Below are 20,275 nucleotides of genomic sequence, written 5' to 3' on the forward strand. Positions count from 1 at the left end.
GTGTGGAGGAAGCACAACTGGTTTCTTCATCTGTAGGAAGAACGGCTCTTTATGGCAGAGAACTTATTTATTTTGGGTAGGTTTGAATTCTGTTTAAGCAAACAGATATGTGTGTGTGCCTCCCACGTACCTTGCTATTTCTGCTTAGCAATTAAAGGCTTCCGGATCGGTTGTTTTTCTTCTCACCACCTCGGGTGCTTGATCCTTCCTATTTTCTTTCTCTTCTTCAAAGATGGTGGTGTTGCAAAAGATTTCCCTAGGGACACGCCAATAGGAAAGAATGGAAGCCCATCGGAATAAGTTAATGGTGGGGGAGAGGGCAGGAGAGAGAGAGAGAGAGAGACTAGATGGGAAAATAGCTAGAAGAATAAAATAGTAATTGGCAAGGAATGCAGTGTGGAAGGGGAAGGGGAATCAGCTGCAACTAAGAGGATGCTAGGAGCATCAAAGCATCTAGAGAATGCTTAAAGGAAAGGAGGAGCTAAAACTGACAAGGAAATGTGAAATATAGAAAATAGTTACAGATTCTGCATGTGATCCTTGGTTGGTTTTAATTAGCAGGGTGGTGGGCAGAACAGCTGACTGCAGGCAAAGCCATATGTGTGTGTGTGTGTAAGCAAAACCATCCATACCTGTAGCAGAAGCCAGAAATAGGCAGAGGAAAGTAATAACAAAATAAATGCAGAGCAGAGCTGGGAGGGGACCTGTATAGCAGCACAAATAACAACCTTTAAGCTTCATTTTCCTGCTCCACTAGCAAGCAGGTGCACAGAAAAAAAGCAACAGTGACAGTACAAAATAAGAGCTGTGGAAAGAACCATATAGCAGTATAGTGAAGGTTTTCTTTCAATCCACACTTTTCCCCCAGCAAATCTTCCTCAAGAAAATAGAATTTGAAATTGGTAGTATAAATATAATGTGTTTGGAAGCTCAAATTAGCTGGCATATTTTAGCACATCTTATTGTGCAAAATCATCTTATGGGGTTGACATCGCTCGGAGTGTTGTGTTATTCAAACCCAGAAAATTAGATTGAATCAACAACATAACAACAGGTTCACAGGTCATGTAAATACAGCTACTGTAGTTAGTTGAGATCATCAAGTAAGACTTAACTCCTGGTGTCTATATAGACAAGTGATCTGCATCTCAAACTGCTATCAATTATATCTCAGAGCTGCAATTCAAAGGATAGCTATTTAAACTGTTTGATACTGTCCATTCATCTTATCCATTATCTTTTCATTCTGGTGATATTACAGAATTCTGGTGATGTAATATTTGAGTCCAAAATATGAGTTTGCTTGCCAATAATTATCTCAAATATTGAATGGTTTTTCTTGTACTCCATGTTACTGTTAGTAGTCACCTCCAAATTCGTAATTCAGAGGTAAGGTAAAGGAGTCCCTGCGGATTTTACTCTGCTAGTCGTTGCTGATTATAGGAAGTGGTGCTCATCTCTGTATTAAGGCCATTGAGCCAGCATTGTCCAAAGACATTACTGCATTCATGTGGCCAGCATGACATCACAAAGCACTGTAAACTTCCCACCCAAATAGTACCTATTTATCTACTCGCATTTGCATGCTTTCAGACTTTCCAGCAACAAGCCCAGCATCTTAACTGCTGAGCCACCGCGCCATCCAAATTCAGAGGCATTGTACTATTTTTTCATTCAAGACCAGCTTCCACATTAGCATCAGAAACACTGATTTGATCTTTCTTATCCATATTTATCCATATTTATTTGTTTTATTAGATCTAGGCATTGTTTTGACTTTAAAACAAGTCTGGGCAGTTCACAGCATCAAAGAAATTACAAAACATACAGTATATGTAAACAAGATGGTATCCAGCCAATTAAAACATAACATGTACAACAAGAGTCCTCTTCTACTTATGCCAAGGCAAAGGGAAAATATTATTGTTCATGACTTACCTAAGTTTGTCATTGCTTTCCCCAGGGACTGAATTCTCCTTCACATTATCCATTTTTATCTCCTGATTGTGCCAAAGAAAACAAAACTACGTAGCACCTTCGTTTCTTTACTATTGCTGCATGTTTGCTAAGCAGGTTGACTGACAACTCTGTCTTAATGTTTAACAGATTTTTACTTTCCAATTTTAGTCTCATAATTTAAAGTCTTTTTCTTACAATTCCTTTTTTCAATTTTTTTTTATTTTATATTCAAAATGTTAAAATACAAGGCAAGACCAAAAAATGTGCAAAAAAGAAAAAGACATACACATAAATTGTCTTGATAAATATATTTCTAGAATAATGATATGTTGTGACACGCCCATTAGCCTTAGCATGTGCCATATCCTGTTATGATTTACACAATCAAAAATCTTGCTCTAGTTAATAGAACAACAGTAGGCCATTTATAAATACTTGCTGGATCTGTTTTCCATCTTGTTTTCTGCTCTTTTGCTCTCTCTTAATTTTTTTTCTGCATACCGCACTTCTTTCTTCATTTATGAACCTATCATTCTTCGTAAGAATATGTTTAGTCATGTGAGAAGTTAGTGTAATGGTTTAGGAATCTTCATCCTACATTTTGATTTGGGGTTCAGACTTGCTTAAAGATTTCAGCCACAATTTGCATTTTTCTTGGCAATACTAAAAAAATAATTTGCCCTTGTTTTTTAGATTTTTTTATCCCATCTTTATTATTTTTATAAATAACTCAAGGCAGCAAACATATCTAATACTCTTGCATCGTCCTGTTTTCCCGTCAACATCTCTAAGGTGAGTTGGGCTGAGAGAGAGTGTCTGGCCCAAGGTCACACAGCCGGTCTTCAGGCGTAAGGTAGACTAGAACTCACAGTCTCCTGGTTTCTAACTTGGTGCCTTTACACTAAACCAGGGGTAGGCAACCTTGGCTCTTTTATGACTCATGGACTTCAACTCCCAGAATTCCTGAGCCAGCCATGCTGAGGAGAAAGGGAGAGGTTTCCAAGCTGAGCCATGGTGGCTCAGGAATTCTGGGAGTTGAAGTCCACGAGTCATAAAAGAGCCAAGGTTGCCTACCCCTGCACTAAACCAAGCTGATTTCCTGGCTTCTCGTCCCAGCTGGTATTTAGACTTCTTTTATGGGAACTTGACTTTCTTTATAATTGCAGAGTTCTATCTACTGTCGCCTCTCATTATTCTTAATTTCACCCATATAAACATGTCTTTGCTAGCAAAGATAACCCTGTCAAGAACTTCCACTTTTATCAAAGTTACACAGCAGGTTACTGAGGCTACTGAGTCCTCCCACCATGTCAATTGCTTGTGTGCTCCTCTAGATTCTAGATTACATACGTGGCATGCAACCAAGATATTTAAGAGACTGCTTCTCTCTGACTACATCTATCCATGTCATCAGATCCATCAGGAGAAGCATGTTATGGGTCTTTCAAACTTGTGAAGGTTGTAAATGTGAGGATTGTTGCCTTTTTCATCGTAATTATAAAGAGTTGCCCAACAAGGCTGTCACTAAATATAGACTACTTGCACCATCTGTATTCATCTTTGTATGAACTGGAGGGGGAAAGGAAATGTTTTCTCAATTAGTGTGCAAATCCAGGGTTATCCAGTTAAAGTGACAGGCAGTTGAGACAGCCAAAAACATCCTTAATTTGCTTTGGAGTGGCCTGGCATAAAATGGGAATATTTTAATAGCCTTTAAAAGATACAGCTCTCAATTTCTGATACTCGGCTTCAGAGGCAGTGTGCCTCTTAGTAACAAGTGCAGGAGAGGAGCAGCAGAATAGCACATTGTCCCAAAGACATCTTGCTGTCAAATTTGGGAAAGAAGATGCTGGATTGGTTGGGCTTTTTTGTCTGATTGTGTGGGGCTGTTTTTATATACTTAGGAAAGGGAACCGTGTTGCTTGGATTCTGAAGATCTTGTGTATAGTTAGGCTGCTTAAACTGTATTGGTTGAATAAGTCTTACAATGTGCAAAACTACAACTATGATAATTCCTTATAGAAAGGTCAAACATTTGGGACAAATTACAATTCAAAACAGGAACCTGAACCCCTTCCCCCCAATTAACATATATTGCTTTCTTTAAAGAAATACCATTTTGAAATGTTTACTGAATTAAAGTTATGGGTAAATCTTTAGCTAATGTTCTAAATGTAGTATCTTAAGCTACCATAGCTTAATATACTTACTACTTCAGACAAAAAGGATACAAAAAGAATACTTGAACTAGTTTCTATGGCATTTTCCCTGATGAAGTAACCACTTCAATCTCCTCCAAATACTCCTATCATTTCATTGATATATGAATTAAACAAAAATGCAAACGGAACATCAGTATTTGCAGTTTGCCATAGTTGAGTTAGGATCAGATATGAAAGCCTTTTCTGAGACCCAAATAAATCAGCAAGTCAGAAGAGTGCTATAATCTCTCTTTTTTTCCATAAAAATAACTCTTTAATCTAGTAAGAAATGACTTGAGTAATGCATTTGGAAAGGGAACCGATGCCCAAGGAAATGTAACATGTCTTCTCTTGCAGCTTCTTCTTTGCTCTGCAGACTCTGCTTTTTCTTTTAAGAAAATGATAATATGCATTTTCTTTTTAAAAAGTTGCACATTATTTGCAAGAATTCATGGTTACATCTTTGATAAACATGTTCTATGTAATTACAAAAACAAAACCCACATTAAAGAGATAAATTCACCCATCACATTAAGCCAACGTTATTTAACAAATATCTTAAATAAGATGACGTAGTCTGATTCATATAATGCAATGCCATTAACTTTGTTTATAAGCCACTATTGGTGTGCTTGTACATCACATCAAAGCTAAACCAAACTTCTACTACTGTGTTACACTACATATTTAAAAGACTGACCGAAAAATTTTTCTACACCAAAGACTTCTGAATTTAGATCTCATGTAAAAAAATTTTTCTTGTAAATCAAAAGAAAGGAAGGGGTGTTTAAGTCATTATAAAGAAAGTTTTAGTGTTCTCACCCGCATATTTATTAAGCAACGAAAACCGTACATTTTTACGACCTTTGTGGGGGGGAACAATTTTTTATATTATAATTTTTCTTAAAAGTTATATTACATTTCACACAACATCTGCTTAATGGCAACACAGCACAGAACCTTTTTTTCTTAATTAAACTTGGCAGACACGTTAAATTCATTATAAAATTAGGTTTGTTTTAAATTGATTTTGATTCCTGGTAATTTCATGTAACTTTTAAGGAAGCAAGACTCTCTAAGTTCGCTCAGTGAAATGATTCTGATATAATTCTTTTAGGTTTCTAGCACTAACTCCTTGGAAATTTTACCACCTGGTTTCGCTCATACTACTTGGAATAGTCTTTATGCAGATGATGAAGGAATTAGTGCTGTCTAGACTAAAAGGTAAGGTTTTGCTTTTCTACCTAATTTAGCATGTAATGTTATATCAGTAAAGTCTGGAAGCCAATCAGTATTACTTTATCCACCTAATTTAGAATTTAAAGTCTCGGGTAATCTACCTTGGGTGCCATATCAGTAAAATAATTCCCTCCCTCTCCATTCTTAGTTTTATTTTAATTGAATTTTGAAATTTAAGATCCTTCCTTATTGTTTTAATCTTTTACATTGCATTTTATCCAATGTCTTTAAGCTGCCTAGAGTCGTCTTTGGCAAGATGGGCGGCATACATGTTAAATAAACTAATAAATGAGTTGCTTAATATTGTGATTAGACAACTTATCAGCTCACTAAGAGAAATGACTCATATCAACTAATTTATCCCAGAATATATTCTGATGTCAGCTCCTAAATTGTAAAGATCATATCCACATAAGCATGTTTGAAAGCTTGAACTGTGTTATGTGATTTCTTTAGCTACAAGAGCCAATTCCTATGTTGTATTTATATAGCTTAATTATGATTCTGAATATGGGTCACTTATGTGTGTGTGTGAGAGAGAGGTTGTTAAAGCAACTTGATGGCTCATAAGTAATATATTCTAGGCCACAGAGGAAATACCTTTTGCTTTGATTACTTATCCTATTCTGATTTCAGGTGGGCAGTTATGGCGACGTCTCACTGACTAGTAAGTACTGATGACTTATACCTATCCATATCTTTATTTTGCCAGGGACTTTTAAGTATCAGAATTTTCTCATGATTTTCAGATGAAGAACGAATTTGGGTTTCTAATTTTTATAAACTTTTCTAGAAATGTTAAAATATTTTTAATTAATTGATTTGTCAAAATGCCATGTAAACTTTGTTCAAATTTTGCTGAGTCTGCTTCCGTTAAATCTTATTCTTGGTCCATCTGAGCCAAAGATACAGTGTGAAATACCCAATATCATCTATGGCCTGGTCATGGATTGACTACTGCAATGCATTCTACATGGGGCTGCCTTAGAAGACTACCAGAAGCTTCAATGGGTCCAAATATGGCAGCACAAGCAGTATGCCTTAATATGCTGATGTAACATCTCTGCTTTCTAAGATGAACTGAGCTGCACTGGTTGTCAATTTGCTTTCAAGGTGCTGCTTGCTATCTATAAAGCCCTACATGGCATAGGACAGTGATGGCGAACCTTTTAGACACCGAGTGCCCAAAAACCGCTCCGTCACCCGACCCCCTGCTCCAACCCCCGCCTGCAGGGCCACCTACCGCCTGCATGGCCCACCGCAGTAAATCGCCCAGGTGGCCCTGCAGCACCATGGCAGCTCCGCCTGCACCCCACAGCATCATCTGTGTGTGACGGGGCGCGAGGGCGGAGTCTTGTCTCTGCTGCCGAGCTGCCATGTCCTTGGCTGAGCTGCTCCGCGCAGACTGCGCCCTGGGGTGACTGTACTCCGTGGTGGCTGCTGATGGGGCCGTGGGGAGAGGCGGGGCTGGGGCGACAGCGCGCATGCCCACAGAGAGAGCTCTGCGTGCCAGCTCTGGCACGCATGCCATAGGTTCGCCACCATTGGCATGGGACCTGGTTACTTGAAGAACTTCCTGTCTCTCATATGATCTTCCCAGCTGATCTAATCTGAGAGGGTTAGTGTGCTCTGGATTCCTTCAGTTAAACATTGTCATCTGTTGGAATCCCAGAAACGCACCTTCTGTGTAGCAGTACCTCTAGGATGAGGTTACCCTGAAATCCAAACAGCCTTGCCCTTCTGGTGTTTCAAAAGGCCCTGAAGAACCGGCTCTTCACCCAGGCCTTTGGCAAGGGCGATTGAAGCCTTTTCTTCTTTGCTCCATCCAGTTTAATCATTTCTGCCAATTTTCCCTGTTTTTAAATGTTTTAGCAGTTTGTAAACCATCCAGAGCCGCTAGGACTCAGGAAGCATATAAATTTAATACTATTATTATATTCTCCTATGATTCAGAAGGGTGTTAGTTTACAGTTTCAGATTTCCTTCTTTTAAGAAGTTCTAGCTAAAATGCTAAGGGGCACCTGCTTCAGTGAAAGTTAGTCTGGGTAAAACACTTGGTGAATTTTCTTTTGCCAAATTCCTTTAATAAGTGACTGTTTGGTCTATGCTGTAATGCATTTAAGAATCTGGATTCCATCTGAGATGTGATGTCAGCACAAATCCTATAGTAATAGACACAGCTAGATGGAGAACAAAAACTACCGCCTCTATAAGACCCTTTACTTTTATCTCTCATTAGCAAGATAAGCAAGATTACTAAATTGCTAAATTTTGGTCTGCTCTTCTTTCTTACTGGTATTCAGTGTTTTTATCACTCATGATAGAATCACATAGAATATGTTAGGCCAAGAGAAATTGCAGAGCCAAAGTTGTCTAGAATGATTCATAGCTGTAAGGATATTTGATGAAAAGATGTTCTCTGATTGCCTAAATTAACACCTGTAACTGTTGTAACAAACTGGCTTTTGATGAATAGAATGATGTACCTGCTGTAAAATAGATAGCAATGTGAAAATAGCAATTTTTGGTCCCACACTCTGTTTATATAACCTTATTTAGTTATCTATAATTTATACACTGCTCAGTTCCAAAATTGTTTTGAGTATCTTACTATAATCCTAAAGCAAATAGAATAGGAAACCAACCAACCAACCCAGTAATAGTTGGTTTTCTAAACTTTGACTCATCAGAGAAAACAATATTAACAGCAATAATAACCTGCCTCAGAGAGGAGACTCACCATAGTGGCTCAGGAATTCTGGGAGTTGAAGTCCACGAGTCATAAAAGAGCCAAGGTTGCCTAGCCCTGCACCATACCAGGAATCCCCAGAGGCTTTCCAAAAGAACCAGGTATTGGCATCTTTCCTGGCTACCTTTCAGGGTAGACCACATTGGGAAACCAAGATTATGAATGCTAATACAGATAGTCCTCGACTTACGTCCACAATTGAACCCAAAATTTATGTTGTTAATTGAGACATTTGTTAAGTGAGCTTTGCCCCATTTTATGACCTTGCTACAGTTGTTAAGTGAATCACTGCAGTTGATAAGTTAGCAACACGGTTGTTAAGTGCGTCTGGCTTCCCCATGGACTTTGCTTGTCAGAAGGTCACAAAAGGGAATCACATAACCCGGGGACACAGCAACAGTCATAAATATGAACCAATTGCCAAGCATCTGAATTTTGATCACATGATCATGGGGATGCTGCAAAGGCCGTAAGTGTGAAAAGTGGTCATAAGTCACTTTTTTCAGTGCCATTGTAACTTTTAATGGTCACTAAATGAACTGTTGTAAGTCGAGGACCACCTGAACTACTTTGACTATAAAGTTACAGTAACAGACTCTTGAAGATCTGAACGGGCCTGCCCCCTCCCTCCCTTTATCTTCCAGAGAACTACAGAGGGTCAAGTCTGAAACTTTCAAATTTTACTTCTCAAATTACATTTCTGACTTGGACTTAAATTTTTTTTAACACTGTTGCCTTGATTGTGACTCTTCCTGCTGTTCCTCAAGTTCATTCTTACTTCCCATTGCAGTAGGGCCAATATTGACCCAGAGCACTATTCCAAAGATAGGCCCCTGTAGAAAGAAAACATCCTGAAATTGCCACATTGAAAATGGCAGTCATTCAAGAGAAGGATTTAAGGAGTGCCTTCCTCAGTAATTCTTATGGGATAGGCAGAAGCTCCAGGAAGTAAAGAACTCGCATACATCTGAAGGCTGTCTAAACTTCTTTTTTTTAAAGTATTTAAAAATACTTTGTATGTATGTGTATAGTGATTGAATGAAGGTTTGGGCTTTCAGAAGCTGTCATCTGGTTTTATCTTCTTTATTTAATCTACTGGTGAAGACAGTTCATGTTCAGCTTCATTTCAATTTGTCTTTCAATTTCTGGGCACAGCTCCTCTAATGCTGTAGTTTTAAAATGTCTATATGTGTGCATGGATGTACTTTTCTTATACAAAAAATATATTGGATTTATTTGCTTATTTAAAATCAGTTTATTAACATTTACAAATACAAACATAAAAGAGTAATGCAAAGAACATGGAAAAATAAAAGAGCAAAAAGATATATATATATATGAATGATGACTCCCCCCTCCTTCCAGACAAGTATAAATATTTTCATCTTCAGTAAAAAAAATCTCTCTTCTTTCCATATCTCATCCCTTGTCAATAATCAAATTGTAAAGATTTATCATTCAGTCCTAATCAGCAAAGGTTTATTAAGAGCTGTAATAATTACATTCTTGGTAATTGATGTGAAGATCCTGAAGAGGGCAGTAAAGTGTATCAAATATAATGTACACTGTATGATGTAGGGAACAATATATATATATAGGCTTTTATGAAATTCCATATTTGGCATATTCTCAGTCTTCTTGAGAAGCAGATAGCTAGATGATAGACAAACAAACATAATACAACATACAAAATACATTTATTTCAATCTACAATTCTTGTTTAACTTACTCTTATTCTATTTGATTTTCCATAAAACTGGATTATAAATAATTTCACTGATGCCTAAGACTGTAAGAGGATCACAGTTTAAGTATTAATCTTTCACTTCTTCATACCTTTCAAACTTGGATTTTTTTTATTACAACTTGTAATTGTAATTCCTTCTTCACTTCTATTTATATGCTATAAGAATAAATAGTTTTAAACAATGGGAAAAGAAAAGGATACATTATGAGTTTTGAGAGACAGTTTGATGTAGTAGGTTAAGTCACCGGGCAAGAAACTGGGAAACCATGAGTTCTGGTCCCACCTTAGGCATAAAGCTAGCTGATTGACCTTGAACCAGTCACTCTCTCTTAGCTCTAGAAAGAAGGCAATGGCAAACCACTTCTGAATCCTGCAGGGTCTAGGCATGAAGTCACTAGGTGTCAACCCTGATTTGAAGGTAGAAAACAAAAACATAGGAGTTGGTAAAAAAAATTAATTTTATTAATATTTCAAATTGTTATCCAGCATATAGTATAAGTAAGAAAAGTGTGCAAAATTGAAGACTGTGAAGGTCAGAAGGGTTTTGTCAGCATAGTCATTGCTGGAGAATAAAGCATTAGCTTCCTGCCTTTTGCTTGTGGCCTGGCTTGCTGAACACAATTATTTATAAAACACAAGCAAGTGTTACAAAACACTCTCTTTACAGAAGGCACAGCATCCGGGTTATAATGATACTAGAGGGTGTGTTTTCCATCAGAACACTTGATTAGTTGCTAACTTTGGCAGGAATGTCCTGGCACAAGTTTATCACAGCATGTGAATGCTTCAGCAAAAAAACATGTTTATTTTCTTTCACTATTTTCTGCTTAAAGTCTGACCTCATGCAGTCTTCTATTATGCATGAAAATAAACTGTTGCAACATATTTTCTGTGAACTGGGTTTCTCAAGTAAACAGAGACATAGTTTGTTTATGTACCAAAAATCAGTGAATGTTTAAATATTTCTGGCACATTCTATATGTCCTTTGATGCCCTTAATCATATAGCAACTCTGTCCATGTTTAACTCATTGGCCATATTTCTGAAGGACCTATTGGGCATGATAGAATTTACATGAGACAAATTCTGTTGTGTAGAAAATAATGTGTGACTTTTATAATTACCACTGAGTATGATCAGTCATTTCATTTTATAATATGCTATATGCCAGCCAAACTTGTATTCTGGCATATTACAACAGTTACATATTTATGTTCCCAAATATAGCTCATTTTCTTTTAAGTATTTATATCATATTAAATCAGTTTTTAGTGTTTACATATAATGTTTTTGAAGGGAAGGAAAATAATTTGTTTCATTATTATACAATTAATTTTGGGAACACTTTCAGGGAGGTTTTGTGAAATTAAAAAAAGAATTTTCTTTAATTGTCCCACATAATCCAGTGAGGGAAAGTGTTAAAGCAAGCATTTTTTCAAATGTTAAGAGAAAAAATAATTTCTCTCCATATTCCTATTCCTTTCTTTTCTCATATGTAATGTAAGAAATATTATAGACACCACCAAAAGGGTAACATTTTTTTTAAGTGTACAACAATAGAAACAACTGACACATTAGTTCTTAGCAATATGTGGTTTAGGCTTGGATTCAGATTTCTGCAGAAATCAATTTTCTGGCTTGTCCATAAAATGTAGTTATTGCAAAGAAAAAAAACCTTATGATCAGTGACATTAAACATCTTAATGAATGTGTGTATTACAAGCTGCCTAGAATCATAAGGGTAGATGGCACACAGATTTTTGTAATAAAATAAAAACCTAATAATGCAGTCAAAACTTGCTTGCAGACATATATCATTCTCTCAGTCAGTGTTTGATACAATTTATAACTGCTCCTAGCACTCAGCATTGAAAGCACAGTTTCATAATATTTTTTCATTCTCATAGGTAAATGACATACAAAGTCTTAGATTTTGTCTGTTTTTAAGGTGCAGAATTTTTATGCAGGCTTTTAAAGGTAAGAATGAGGAAAGCATAAGCATAATTGTGTACGGGTGTTCCTTTCTTTTCTCAAATGATTTAAGACAATGAAAACCCAAAATATTATTGTCAAGCTTTTTTATTTTTAGGATAATGTACAGAAATACAAAAACATAATTATGCAACAGCAAAGTAATGTACATAAGAACAATATTAAAGCCAGTAACAACTTTAAAAGGCTAAATTTTAAAAAATGGACATTGATTCTCTTCCTGAAAGCAGAAAAATTGGAGAGTTAGATATGTTTCACTATAATTTCAGAGTGATGGAAGAGAAATCTTCTTGTGTTCTTAACAAGCTGTTTTCAAAAGGGCCTCTCATGTACATGAAGGTAATTACACAACAAAAAAACAAAAGATGTAATCCCTCATATAATCAGATTCTAAGCTGTTCAGGATTTTAAAATTAAGACCACTATCACAAATATTGGTGACAGTTTCTTGTCTTTTTGCTAAGGTTAAGTGTTAAGACCTTTGGGTTTTGTTCAGATGTTACAATGTTATAATTACAGGATCTGGTTAGCAGCTTAACTTAATTACTGCCAAAAGTAATTCTTCATAGAACATATTATGGCAGTCAATATAACCATGGCTTTGTTTACTACTGCCATATAAGAATGACTTTATTACAGCTGGTATTGCACTCACTGTACAGAATTAGGCCTCCGAGGCCAGAAGAGGCCTCCAGAGGCCCGCAAAAGTGCCCCCCGGCCTCCTTTCTGGACGGCAGCAGCCCGGAAAAATCCTCTGACACCTGGATCGGGCCTCTGGTGACCTGCGGAAGCATCCCTGGCCTCCTTTCTGGGTGCCAGCAGCCCAGAAAAGGCCTCTGATGCCCAGATCAGGCCTCTGGAGGTCCGCAGAAGCATCCCCGGCCTCCTTTCCGGGCAGCAGCGGCTCAGAAAAGGCTTCTGACACCTGGATCGGGCCTCCGGAGACCCGCAGAAGCCTCCCCTGGCTTCCATTCCATTCTCTGTTGCAGAGAACAGCGGACTAAACTGCCATGAGATCAGGCGAGATCAGTAGTGTGAGATCTTACACCACTGACCTCATGCCACTGATCTCGCATGATCTTATGTTACTTTAGGCTTCCATTCTTTGTTAACGCACTGAAGGCCTGGGGCAGCCAAGAAAGGAAACCCAAGGGGGGAAATGAGGGAATAGCCAGAGTGAATGTTGCAGTGCCACTGCGATCGTTTGTAAGAGTGAACAACTGCCGTGGTGTGGCAACATTTGTAATTTTGGGGCTTTTTCGTAAACAGTAAGGAGTGTTTATCATATAACTTACCTGTACTTATATGTATTATCCTTTTTGCAATTGAGTTGATTACATGACTATTCATGTCATGTTCCTCTATTATATCTTGTTATTATTTCATAGGTTTAGCTAACTTTTCTTTACACATATGATACTATCCATTCATACTGCTGTTGATATAGCACTTGGGAATCACCAGCATAAATCTCAATTTTTTAAAAATGTTTCACAGAGCAGGTCTAATTAAGTGGATTCGATAGGTGAATAAAAATGCCAAATCCATTCTACGCATCTGGCTGACTACATGACCAATTTCACTTTTCACTTCCGTCAAAGGCCACTATAGAATGAAATAAGTAATGAACTGTGTAAGAATAAAAAAGGAGGACCAAACATAAAACAAAGCTAAAATAATACAGACTACTATTGTCAGTATTGTAATATCTAATACCACTGTAAACTTTTGGTCCCTGATTTTTCACCTCTAGATCAGAGGTCTCCAACCTTTCTTGGTTGGCTGACTGGAGGGAAAGGGAAGAGGAAGCATTTTGCGCATGTGCGCACACATAAATGGAGCCGTGAGAATGCACAACACAAACTGGATGGTGCTAGTGCCCATGTGCCACTCGCTAGCACCACCCCATTTTCGACGTGCGGTGCCCCATTTTTGCAGCACTAGCAAAAATGGTGCTAGCGCAAGTAGGCGTGAGTGCGCGCACATGTGTGCACACTGGCCAGCCTGTCCCGTGACCTGCTGGTCAGTAGGCCGCGGCCCACAGGTTGGCGACCCCTGCTCTAGATCACTAGAGAAGGTGGGATGGTAATCCATAATGAATACTTACTTCCTGAATAACAAAAATTGGTCTAAAGGATTATTTTTAAAACATTGTTAAATATATTAACATGATTCCCCACAGGAAATGATACTGACACAACTCTGTCTTGTTTGCTGAAAAAAAAAAAATACCCAGATGCAAATTTAAACAAATACCAGAACCCTCTACACCAGGGGTGTCAAACTCGCAACGTCACGTGATGTGTCACGATGTATCACAACTTTTTTTCCATTGCCGGCAATGGGGTGGGTGCGGTTTCAGCATGATGCATCTGGCCCGCGGGCCAGCAATTTAACACCCCTGTTCTACACAATGGAGGGAACAAAAGTATTGATGGTGCCATTTGAGGCATCCAGCTAACAGATTACAAGACACAAAACAACTATTGTTTTTTAACATTATTGGCTACATCTCCCAGTCTGAAAATAAAAAGGCCCAATCTGATAAAGTAATTTATCAGTTTTATTTAGTAATAAAACTAAACAGCTGTAGCTAATTGCATTTTCCCCATTGTTATGAAGCTTTTTTAATTTTAATTTTTTAAAAAGTCTCTGTCTAAGTAAAAGGACTATCCAGATAAATCCTAATATTCTTTTTACTTAGCAAGATCAAAAAAAGTGTTTGCTTCTTTTTGTTTGTGTTTTTCTGGACTGCTGCTAGCTAAAAGAAAAAGAGGCACTGCTGGACATGAGCATGCAGAGATAGACACCAAACTCAGCAAACCAGCCCTGGCTAATATAGAAAGTTTGTGTTTTTAAGTGTATCCTAAAACTCAGCCTCAACAGATCACAAGAGTACTGTACATAGACACATACCACCAAATTGTAGCATTTCATTGTCTGATTGCCAGATTGCAGTAAAATCCATTTATCTCACGGCAGTTTTTAAAAGAAATAAAGTAATAACTTACCAAGCTGGCTTGCAGGAGTGCAGATATTAGCAAACTATTTCTTTTTTTCCCCTTTTTTCTTGCCAAGCTATGCATTAACTGCTGCTGCTTCTAAATAATCCAATTCCACATCACCCATTCCACATAAACCAATAGCAGTGACAAACATGATTCTCCCATCTGCTTCATAGGGGTGGAAGGGAAAAAAAAGTTTGAAAAAAGGAACCCAGTCACAACCCCACAAACAGCCCAATCACAGTGCTCTGAGCAGTTGAAATATTTGCAGTGATGCCAGTTGAAACAGCCAGGTTTTGTTTCACATTTGACATGCATGAAACAGATGTTTTAAGGATTTTGCACATCCATGTCCCTTTTAAAAAAAAAAACACCAGAAAATTAAATAAAACAAACCATAAGATTTCATGGAAATATTCAAACGAACTTCATCAATTTTAAGATGTTATAAACATTTCTAATCTAAATCGCTTCCTACCAACTAACAAGCAGACAATTATTTGCCATAAGAATTTTTGGGTTGCTGAAAACTATTTTAAAGAGAGTAAAATCTAATTCAGTTGTCTAGTTCAATGATATAACAAATGAATTATTTCCCTACCTTCTTCATTTTTTTTGCTTGTTTTTGTTTGGGGAGCCTTTTAAAAAAAAATAAACATGCTAGCTAAATAAATTATCCTTATATAAATTCCCAATTCTTTTTATTTATTTTCTTACTGTCTTCAATAAATATGACCAGCAAAGCTAATTGTGGATCTGTTTTGATTTTGTAATTGTTGATTTTACTCATTACTGTTCAGTACTAAATTCCAGATTTCTCTAATCCTTAGGCAACTAGTTGTCATTTTAATAAAGCGGAGATTCCCTGAATTTAGAAATTGTAAAACAAGATAAATTGTTAAAAGCTGGAACTTCTTCCAATTTTATGTACAAGCTGAGGCTGTTATAGGCATCTCCTCATAGGAGTAATAACAGTTCTATCTAAATTAGATACAATTATATGTCATTATTACTACAGACAAGGAAATCAGTTCCCATCAACCTATTTAACAATATTCATCTATTAATAAATCATCATTACGATTTATTTTCTTGTTTGTCTGATACAGCATTTTTAAAGCAGGCATTGTCAACTTCTGATATAAATGGAGTACTCCATCCGGGGGCAAGTTACCTCCATTAATTCTTGATTAACAGGAAGAAAAAAATATTGCACCAATTTTGTTTGGGAGCTTAGTGTAGTTCAAGAGAGATAAAACCAAAAAAAACGGGTTGAAAAGAAAGATGGCACAATCCTTTGCCCTGGCAAAATATATTTTTCTGTTAAATCAAATTGTTGTAAAGAGATTATTGAAGTTAATAATGCATAGAGCATGATTGTCCAACCTTTTGGCTTGCCCTGGGCCTCATTGAATGAAAAGGAATTGTGTCGGGCTGCATAAAATATATGATGTGGTTTTAAAATATTAAATCACAAAATACTATTAAAAGTTTACGAACTTATGGGGCCATTTTACTGGCTGTCCAGAGCTGCATGTGGCCCATAGGCTGCGGGTTGGACATAGAATGTAAAGAATATAAAATCTCCAATAATAATGTATTGATTCTAATAATACATTTTTCTAAATAGAAAATATAGTGCTATTAAAATATGTTCACATGACCCGTGAACTACGTACAATTTATTTTGCAAAATATAAAATAGAGACATTTGTATTATTTATTTATTTGTTTCAATAAAAAGTAGTTTTAAAAATAATTGATTTTCCCGAATTGTTAAATAAGTTCTATATTTTATCTGATCAGCTATCCATTTGGCATATTTGTTTAAATTGGACATCTGAAACAGTTATATTTAACAGACTCTTATGATATCCTTTTGTGTTGACCTATCTCTGTCCTTTATTCCCCTATCAACAGCAAGCTGTATTACTTTTAAAGTTGCATGTAGACATTTTACTCAGAACTTTGCCCATTCTTTATGCATGAAAAAAAATGCAGAGTGGGAAAGTTTATCTAATAAATAAAAAAGGCAAAGTTAGTTCAGTTTAATGAACTAAACAAGGTACAGTCAAAATGTATGGATCCGCTGAATAAATACACATAATAAATTGGTTATTTCTCCTTTCCTGGCATGTGAATACCTAGTTATGTGAAATCATCTATGAAATCATCTAGCAGAAAGAAAGAGTAAAGACCTGCCACTGAAACACCACTTTCCCATTAGTGACTTTCTAGCATTTTTTTTTTTTTAAAAAAAATCCAAATATTTTTCTATGAACTTTGCTTTTCATGCAAACTTTGCCAAGCTGTTTTGGAATTTGAATCCAAGAATGCAGTCATAATTTGTCATATTGTATATTTAATTCGATTCGATTCCAACTGACTCTGGGAAGTTCACAAATAATAATATTAAAACCGTACAAACCAATGTTATTCCTTGGTGTACAGAATGTATGTCTATTCCCATTTAATAGTACTGAGCATTTGTTCTTAGTTCCTACTGCAGGGGTAGGCAACCTTGGCTCTTTTATGACTTGTGGACTTCAACTCAACAGTTGAAGTCCACGAGTCATAAAAGAGCCAAGGTTGCCTACCCCTGTAATCTGAGTTTCTTATAGGGAAGCTGAATGAACTGAAAATAAAGAAACAAACCTCTGTAGCAGCATAAATAATAAGTATGATTATATAGTAATACTAGTTCCTGACACAGGTTAATTCAGAAATAGAGATGCAGATCGTTTTTACTCTGGGATGCCACTGACCTTTTTGGATGGGCACTTCTTTATCTGAAGAAAAAGAGCACATCAGTAGAACTGATTATACTTGTTCATTTTCTTGTCATTCAAAATATAAGTGACTGCTGTCCTGTATTATTAAGCTGATCCTCATCAATCAGCAAAAATAGATTTCAGCCTATAGCAACAAGAAATAAACCTGTTTTTCTTGAAACAGCTCAAATCTCTACTAAATGTTTAGAAGACAAGCTTTCCATGTGAGGACAACGAAGCATTCTATTGCTTAATGCTACAGAATCGCTTTGTTTATTTCTCTGTTGGAAGACAGACAAAATTATTTCTAAGTTGTACTCTGTATCCAGTTCTGAAATTCTCTGAAGTCCTATAGAGAGCAACCTAATACATGTATCAGCTGAGACATTTGCAGTGTGGATTTCTGGTGATAGTAAAATTGTGCTTGCTATTAGTATCCTAACAATACACACGTATAGTGACACACATAGTCTTCAAGTTGATTCACTCATGTTTTAATCTTCTTTCTTGGAACTCTTTTCTACCAAAAGTTCTGATAGTCTCTTAATCTTAACAAACACATACAATACAGAAAACAAAATTTCATAGCAGTCCAGTATTATAGAATATGCAGAATATTTGAAAGTGTAGTAAGTCAAATGTTGAAACCCTATTTCAAGGAGCTGAATCTAGAACTATAGTGCTTTTTTAAAACAAACAAACAAACAGTCTTAATCTTTGTTTGTTTTAGTACAAATAGGTGAAGCAATGCTTTGGCAAGCTGATGTGATCTGGTCTTCGGGTTTCTGTAGATGCCCAGGGCTCAAGCAAATTAAAATTTAAGTCTGAAAATTTAGAAAATGAAAAGTATCCAAAGAAGTGAAATGGATGAATATACCATTAGATGTAAAAAAAAAAAAAGTGTTAAAAGTATACAGTATGCATACAGTACTGCAATGCGGGACATACTGATCTTAATCTAACTAGAGCAGTGGTTCTCAACCTTTTTAATGCCGCGACCCCCAACCGGTCGTACGTCGAGGACTAAACTGGTCGTAATTCGAGGACTAAACCGGTCGTAAGTCGAGGACTACCCAACCGGTCGTAAGTCGAGGACTTTCCCTGCCCGGGAGTGCCGCGCATGCGTGGTTCCGCCCCCTGCGCCGGCCGAGGCGTAGCTGGCAAGCGGCAGAGACGGAGCAGGCCGACCACCAGCTGGCCCAGCCCAAGGGAGGTAAGGCACCCACCGGAAAAGGGGGAAAAAATGGCGGACAGCCTTGCTTGGCAACCCACGTGAAATGGTCGATCGACCCCAAATGGGGTCGCGACCCATAGGTTGAGAACCGCTGAACTAGAGGAATCCATAGCTAGATTAATAGAGTTCACGCATCACCCCAGTTTAACACAGTAGCTAATCCTGAGTTGAAAAAGCTGGTACTGTCATGGGTTCCAACAGATAAAACTCTTCAAAAGAACTTTGAGGCATTGTTTTACCTTAAAGAATCTTTTATTTGAGTAGCATAACATTGGCACTACATAATGGGAGCCAAAAATTGAATTCCCCTCCCCTGGGCACATAGTATCAAAGCACAATTCCCTCTTCCAATTGTCATAAATCACATTCCCCAATTAGCTTGAAGCATGGGCTTCCTCTCCAGCCCCCCAATTCCTTATCAGCTCTGGGCTCAATAACCTTGATTCTCACACTAAGTTTAGTGTTTATGTCTAGCTGGACTCTCATTCACATCCCCCCCCCCAGCATCATCTAACACTAAAAGCGAAAGGGAAAAAGATGGTTACATTTCCATCTGTTGTCAATGCAAAACATCCGATGTTAGCAGTGTTGACAGGTACCTTATGGAGTCTCTGGGTGGGATCCCTCCAGCTTCTATAGAATTCACTATGTCAGTTGCCAGCTCTCGCATCAGCAGGAGCTACTTTATCACATGACTTCTCTCATTGGATCCAATTAGAAAATACAAATTTCTCACTATGAACAAACATCTCTACTGCCACTATTAAAAACTAATGAACATACAGATACTCAGCCAATATTGAACACATATGTAGATAACAGTAATCACTTTACATAATAGCATGTTGAACTCAAAGGCATGGTACAGTACATTTCAAATACCCAGTACAGGTAGTTCTCAGTTTAAGAATGAGTTTTGTTCCCTATGTCTGTCCTTAAGCCAAATGTGTATGCAAGCCAGAACAGTATTATTGTATAATAACCTTGTAATGAACTTAATCCATTGTGTATTTAACTCAAATTTTGCTACAGCAGGCTCCATTCTTAACTATGGATCATCCTGTAACGGGGATGTTTTTAAGCCTAAGACTTGTTGTACGTATTCAAACCATCTGGTTTTTCCATCCTTCTTGGTAATAGTGCAATCTGCCATAGATGCCCATGTAAGTCTGACTGACCTCTTAGCTGTTTGATCCCTCTTGAAACTGCTGGATTGTCTGAATCCATTGTGCTCCTCTTCTTCTGGACCACGATATTCCCTCAAGGGACACAAACTGTGGGCAGCTAATAGGTGAAAACTACCAGCCTCATTTCATTCCACATTGGGCTAGTATGCCAGCCCAGGCACCCTTCTAAGCTGCTGTCTCCCTTGTAGATG

General features: G+C 37.3%; 1 protein-coding gene across 1 annotated transcript in view; it reads left to right on the forward strand.

Annotated features, from left to right (window-relative positions):
* The window catches only part of RETREG1 (reticulophagy regulator 1), a 42,245-nt gene that overhangs the window by 870 nt on the left and 21,100 nt on the right, over nt 1-20,275 (forward strand). Inside the window, exons 2-3 of the mRNA XM_015813000.1 lie at nt 5,278-5,384; nt 6,036-6,066. Coding sequence (XP_015668486.1) covers nt 5,278-5,384; nt 6,036-6,066 — 138 coding nt within the window. The remainder of the gene's footprint in view (nt 1-5,277; nt 5,385-6,035; nt 6,067-20,275) is intronic.

This window comes from Protobothrops mucrosquamatus, unplaced genomic scaffold (genome assembly GCF_001527695.2).
Source record: "Protobothrops mucrosquamatus isolate PMUCROS unplaced genomic scaffold, P.Mucros_1.0 scaffold126, whole genome shotgun sequence".
Lineage (NCBI taxonomy): Eukaryota > Metazoa > Chordata > Lepidosauria > Squamata > Viperidae > Protobothrops > Protobothrops mucrosquamatus.